Source organism: Alligator sinensis, unplaced genomic scaffold, assembly GCF_000455745.1.
Source record: "Alligator sinensis unplaced genomic scaffold, ASM45574v1 scaffold1614_1, whole genome shotgun sequence".
NCBI lineage: Eukaryota > Metazoa > Chordata > Crocodylia > Alligatoridae > Alligator > Alligator sinensis.
The window spans coordinates 376,972-383,752 of record NW_005843065.1 but is presented as its reverse complement, the minus strand read 5'-3'; the positions used below and the strand labels follow the sequence as shown (position 1 = coordinate 383,752).

The 6,781-nt window shown below is 54.9% G+C and overlaps 1 protein-coding gene across 1 annotated transcript; it reads right to left on the bottom strand.

The window, feature by feature from the left end:
- Positions 1 to 186: 186 nt before the first annotated feature.
- On the bottom strand, positions 187 to 6,781 carry LRP10 (LDL receptor related protein 10; the record flags this gene model as incomplete). Its single annotated transcript, XM_025193541.1, has 5 exons — positions 187 to 3,379; positions 3,475 to 3,604; positions 4,039 to 4,828; positions 5,783 to 5,967; positions 6,657 to 6,781. Coding segments are annotated over 5 exons (1,740 nt in total), but the record flags the coding sequence as incomplete, so codon positions are not given.

Here is a 6,781-nt window from a genome sequence, read left to right as displayed (position 1 = left end):
AGATGTTGGTGTTCCCCTGCGTGGGGGGGGGGGGGGGAATGGGCGGAGCCAAGGAAGGCCAACCCACCAGGACCAGAGCTGCAAAGGCTCATGGGAGCTACCCTTCCCCCTCCACCCAGGGCCCCAGAGTTTGGGTCAGGGTGGGGAGAAGTGGAGGGGGGAGGAAAAAAACAACCATTTTCTGCCTTTTTGTCCCTTAAAAATTGCTTTAATTTCCCACATCAATTCGAGAAAGAGGCAATGAAGAGTTCGACAGGAAACAGGTCACAGAGCAGAGAACCCAAGAGCCAATGCAACCCCAAAACGCCCCCCCCCATGTCATAGCCTAGAAACCACCCAGTGAAACGTGCCCCTTGCCAGTAAAAGGCAGCTAAAATCCTCCACCTGGCCATTGCCTTTAAGAACCTTTCAGGCTTTTTTGACAGCCAGGCTAATATATTTTGCTCCTTTAAGTTACTGCTCAAGGGTCTTGTCAATGGCCTTCAAGAGCCGTCCACACAAACTAAAAGATCAACCCTCTCCCCAACAACTTCCAAAACCAACATTGGTTTCATTTTTCCACTTGGCCATTTCCTTTAAAGAACCCACGTTTTTGACAGTCACATAAGTATTCTGAGCCTTGTCTAAAGTAGCTGCCCCTGCTTCTTCTACCTTGCCTTTCAGCATTTTCAAAGCAAAACAAAACCCAAAATATCCAACACCCCCCACACCTCCCTTAATTGGGTTACATTTTTCCAATAAAAAAGCTGCCTTTAAGAAGCTTTTATTTATTTTTTGACTGCCACAATTATTTTGGGGTTGTTTTATGGTGGCTTGGTTTTGTAGACAGATAAATCATATCATCTTCTTACTTTGCACCTTAAAGGAATTAAAAATGATTCCCTGACCGATAACTATCAATTATGTTTCAAAATTGCCATTGCATTGAAGAACATTTTTAACTGCCATACAAACACTTCTTTTCCATCAAGAATCACCAATATCATTAAAAAAAATAATAAGGAAAGATTTCTGTAAAGTGGGGATTGGTGGTGTGAACAGGAATTTTAGCATTTGGTCCCTGATTTGAAAAGCCTTTTATTATTTTTTGTCAGACAAATATTCAAGGCCGCACACCCCCACTATTTTTTTTTTTTTGGAGGGAGACAGCTTTCCAAATGGAGTTTTCTCCCCCCGCCCCACCCCAGATAACACTACCAATGACGGTGAAGGAAAAAGCTGGGGAATGTTTTCTTGGTCTCACCTTCTCCTTTAAGAGGTTTCCGAAAGGGGCAGGGGAAGCCAGCCACGCAAATATTCTAGGTTAAGCTTATGACCTACTATTCCACCTGATTTGTACAATTTTATGGTGCCTATATATTTAAATAAAACCCAGAAAATTATACCCTCCACCTTCCCTCTATAATTATAACCTCCCCTCGATTTAGAGCTGGATAAGTACTTGTTACTTTAGTACTTCAGGTTTTATTTCCAGGGTACCTTTAAAACACCATAAAACACAAATGTTTGAGGCCAATTCCCACCTAATTCCCAATATACAGTGAGTCATACATCAATCTCTCACTTTTTTAACAAAAGGCACACACGTGTGCACGCACACACACACATATATATTAAAGGTTTCTCCAAAAATAGCTAAGTCTTTTAGATTTGGCCACTGCCTATAAGAATATACATCTCTCTCTATTTAACTAACATACATAGGCTTTGTTATCAAGAATAAAACTTGCCAAGCAAGTACAAACACACATATTAAATCACCCCTGCTAATTTGCCCTTAAGCATGAGAATCCTTTGCAACAGTCTCAAGGAGGAAATAAGGCAGCTATTGCTTTAAGAAAGTTGTCTTGGGTTTCTGACCCAGCCATGCCAATATTTGACACAGAGAATCTTGTCCAGGCATGGAGATTTTGCATGTGTTATTTATTTGAATGAGCCCTAAGCATGGCCAATGGGCAACTAATTTTTTTTTTTCATTTTATTTGCCTCACCTTTAAGAAACCACCATATAAAAATCCTCCATGCACAAAATGGCTGCAGAGGCTTGTCTGCATCAGGCGCTGCAAGAAATGCAAAGGGCTTTGAATGCTTCCCTCGCTTGCCATTGGAAAAATACATTATTTACAAAAAAAAATCAAAAAAATCAGCCAAAATAGAAAAAAATATTGTCAGCCAAGCCATTGCCTTTAAGAGGCTTCTTTGCACCTCTTATCTCTAACAAAGCCACTGCCCTAAAGAATCATTTTAATGCCCCTAGAAACAATTTCAATTGGGCCACTGCCCTTAAGGTTTCTTTAACTGAGGAACAACTCTGGCATTTGCCTTTAAGAGCCTTTTTGACTGCATGCAATTATTTATTTTCTGCTGTGATCTCGAGCTGGTACCTTTAAACCGCTATAAAGGTATGGCCAACTAATGCATCAAGAATCTTTTGTCAACTTCCATACAAAAGATCTCTTCCATGCCAAGCCAAAGGTCATCTCTGGTAACGCCTAGAGGAATGTGGTGTCACAGTGGGCTCAATCCTGCTCCCTCATTGGCTGCTAGGTTTGGAAAAAACATATACACACCCTTTTAAGAACCAGTGTTAACAGCCACACCAATATTCCCCCTCTACTAGAGGCAGATCCTTAAAGAAAATGTGTGACAGTGCCATCCTTTTAAGATTGCCAGCTATATACACCTCCCTTTCTGCCAGCACTAGGTCTTTAAAGGGAAAGCTATGCCATACCAATCCCTTTAAGAGATGTCTGGACTTTTCTTTTCTTTTTTTTTTTGACTGCCACATAAACATTCCTTTGCTGCTCCCTGATGGGCTCTTAAAGGCAATGAAGCAGGGCCGATATAAAAATTCCTGTGGCAGATTTGGTCAGGTGAGTAGGGGTTCATCATCAGCATCTGAGGTGGGGAGGGAGAGGCAGGGCCGGGGCTCAGCCAGGGGCAGCAGCAGCACGTCGTCCTCCTCCTCCACTGAGGGCGATGGGCCTGGGGCATCCCCGACAGGGAAAAGCCGGCCCCGTAGAGCCCGCAGCACCCCCCCAGAAGGCTGTGGGGCTGGGGGCAGAGCCTGGGGTGGAGCTGCTGTTGATTCGGCCCCAGGGGGCGGTGCTTTCTGCGGCAGGGGCGGGGCCTGCTCCTCAGCTTGGCTGGCGGTGGTGGTGTCAGCATCTGCGGTAGCCCCACCCCCTTCTGGAGGTGAGGGGGCAGCAGCAGGAGCCCGAGGGGCAGGGCTGGGACGGGGCAGAAGCCCCCAGCGGCGAAGGCGGCGCAGGAGGCGGCGCAGTGGACGGGGCGGGCGGCGGGCACGGCGGCCCCCAGTGCCCGCGGCATCCTGGCGCAGCACGTGCAGCACCGAGCGCAAGTTGGCCAGCAGCGACGTCTGTGGGGAGAGGAAGGAGAAAAGGCAGGTTGGAGGGCTAAGGGGGTCCGAAAAGGGAGCGGGGGGTTCCTGTGGTGGGTGCGGGGAGGTCTCACCTGCCCAGGGCTTTCAGTGGGGAAGTCGTCAAGGGGCGGGATGGCGCCCTGCGCGATAAGCTGCCCGTAGGATGGAGGCGCCTCCTGCCGCACCAGCCGCGCATCGCCCCGCGAGAGGGGTGCAAACAGGCTGCCAGGGAGGGATGGCAGCAGGCGTTAGAGGCCTACCTTCAGTGCTTAGCCTTACCCGCATACCCTAGTCCCCCCACCCCCAACAAGCCTCACTTCCCGGTAGCCCCACCCCTGGATGCACAGGGGCTGCCCAGGGCAACAGCAAGGCCCTGCCTCTCAAACCCCTTTGCTCCGCCCCAGTCCCATGGGCTCTGCACCTTCTCCTCCAACCCTGCTCTCACCTGTGCTCCTGGGCCCCACCCACAAACCATTGGCCCCACATCATCCCCAGGCATACAAGTCAGGGGGAGTGAGCATGTAGGCTGTATAATAATATGCCCTTCCCTAGCCTCTACCCCTTGTCCCAGAGAGCATGGAGACAGCGGAGCAGCTCCTGCCCCCCATCCGCAAGCCCCGCCCATAATCCCCTCCCCAGGCCTCGCCCCCTCGCACCTGTACTCCCGGGCACGGACAGCATAGAGGCGGCAGGGGCAGCCAAGTGCCACGACCAGCAGGAGGCCGCAGACCAGGCTGCCAATGGCAGCAGCAGCCACCACTTTGCGGGGTGGGGTGGCAGGGCAGGCGGCCTCATCAGAGGCATCCGCACAGTCGGGCTGCCCGTCGCAGCGCCAGGCCTCGTACACGCAGCGCCCATCGCCGCAGCGGAAGTGCCCCGGCTGGCAGCGCCAACAGCCCCGCTCATCTGCCCCGCCTGGACACAGCGTCTGGTAGTTGCAGCGGTCGCTGGGGCTGTAGCAGGGCTCGCCACCAGTTCCGCTGCAGGGGTAATGCCCAGGCGGGCACCCAGGACAGCCCGCCTCGTCAGCACCGTCGGCACAGTCCCAGGTGCCGTCGCAGCGCTGAGTGTCGCTGTAGCAGCCGCCGCCATCACCGCAGGGCCGCGTCCAGGGCACACAGAAGCCGCGCACGTGGTAGGTCGCATTGAAGGAACCCAGGCCAGCCCAGGACACCCAGGCCCGGCTGGAAGCTGCCTCCACTGTCACCCGGCGCCCGTTGGAGGTGGAGTCCAGGTGTCGCAGGGGCTGAGCTGGCACCCCTGGGTGCCCCTCATAGACTGTCAGGGCATCGCCCGGTGCCAGCTCCAGCCAGGTGAAGGCCACGGTGAGTGGGCGGCTGGCATGGGGGTCCAGGGCCCAGCGGCAGCGGGCAGGGGTGGGCGGTGGCCCAAAGACGCCATAGAAGTCATCCAGGGCGACATTGCAGGCCGGGGGGGGCTGGCGACCTGGGGGGCGGGTAGCAGGAGTGAGAGGGAGGGACAGACGGACGGATATGGGGGGGGGGGGGGGGGGGGGGGAAGGGGGTGTACCAGTTGTATAGTTAGTAAGAATGTTAGAGGAGCTGAAGGAAGGTATGAGGGGAATGGGAGGGAGCTGGACTGATGCATGGAGGTGAGAAGGGGGCAGGGGAGGGTTGGACAGACAGATGGGCATGGGGAGTGGGAGAACTGGATGAATGGACAAAGGGTGGCACGAAGGGAGTGGGCAAGGGTCAAACAGATGGACGGACAAGGCAGTGTGGACGGGGAGTGGGAGGGTTGGATAGACGGATGGAGGGAAGGGTGAAGGTTGGACAGACAAACAGACGGGAGGTGTGAATGGGGGGAGAAAGGCTGCACAGACAGACAGAGGGCAGTGCAAATGGGGCAGGGGACAGTTGGACAGATAGACGGACAGAGGGAGGTGGGAACAGGTTAGAGGAGGGTTGACCGGACAGATGCATGAATGGGGTGGGGGAGCTCTGGGCAGACGTCTGCCTGGAAGGCAGCATGAATGGGGCCGAGAATGGTTGGACAGATGGACAAAGGGAAGTGTGAATGGGCCTGGTGAGGGCAGACAGATAGATGGACAGAGGTTGGTGTGATCAGGCTGAGTGACTGGGATGGACAGACATGGCAGAGCAAAGGGCCTGGCAGAGGGGGACAGCTGGATGGACAGTGATTGATGATAGGGGAGAGAGAGATGGATGGACAAACGCTGGCATGAATGGGGGGGTGGGGGGCAAGATGGACACAAGGGGCAGTGTGTGTGTGTGGCAGGGAAGTGATGGACAGACGGACAAAGAGATGGCGGGCCCTGCTGGGGGGCTGAATGGACACAGGGACAGACAGAGGGAGGCGTGGGGGATGGCCAGACAGAGGGCCGGGGAGGTGGCAGAAAGACTGACACGTGTCCCCTACCTCGGTCATAGGTGAGCTGGAAGCCGGTGCTCGGATGGTAGGGGTGGAGGTAGGTCAGGGTGATGTTGGTGCCCCGGTAGTGCAGGGGGGGTGGTGGATGGGTTCCACACAGTGGCCGGGGGAGTTGTCCTCGTGCCCGCACGGTCAACAGCTCTGCCCCACATGGCACCACCAGGCGCTTGAACCTGCGGAGGGCACAGATGTATCCTCGCCCAGTCCAGTGACCCGACCCTGGCCTGGATCCCAGCCCTGATCCCCGCAGGGCTAATAAGAGTGACACATTTCACTCCCATGCAGGGGTGGGGTGTTTCTGTTCCCCTTCCTGTCCCTTATGGCTCTTAAAGGGCCAGTACCCCAATTTGGAGCCTTAATCCCCTGCCAATACACTCCACCCCATGAGCCTTTATAGGGGAAGCACCACTATCCTGGGATCCCTCCTGTCCCCAGGGACACTTTAAGGGCCAGTACCCCAATTTTGGGCCTAAGCCCCCCTCCCCCACGAGTTCTTAAAGGGGCTACATTTTCAATCTGGGACACCCTGTCTTTCAAAACTCCTTAAGGGCCAGTACCGCAAACTGGGGATCCCCCACAACACTTCCTGAACGCCCCCCCCCTGAGCTGCTAAAGGTCCCACACTGTCATTCTGGTACCCAGCACCTCAGGACTCTCAGGAGGCCAATGCCCCTACTTGGGGCCTTTCCTGCCCCAACACCCCAGCCTCACCCTGCCAGCTCTTAAAGGGTCCGCACCACCATTCCGGGACCCTCCCTGTCTGTCTCTCAAGACTCTTAAAGGGCCAGTGTCCCAGATTGGGGCTTTGTCCTCTCCCTGGAAGCCCTTAAAGGGCCCACACCCCCATTTCCGCAGGTCTCACCGGAGCGTGACGACGTCGCCGGGCGCGGCCGGGATGTGCCAGGCGCAGACAGCGGGCGGGGGGCGCCCGTGGGGCGGGCTGCGGATCCGGCCCTGCGGCGCCACCAGCACCTCCGGGCTGTCCCG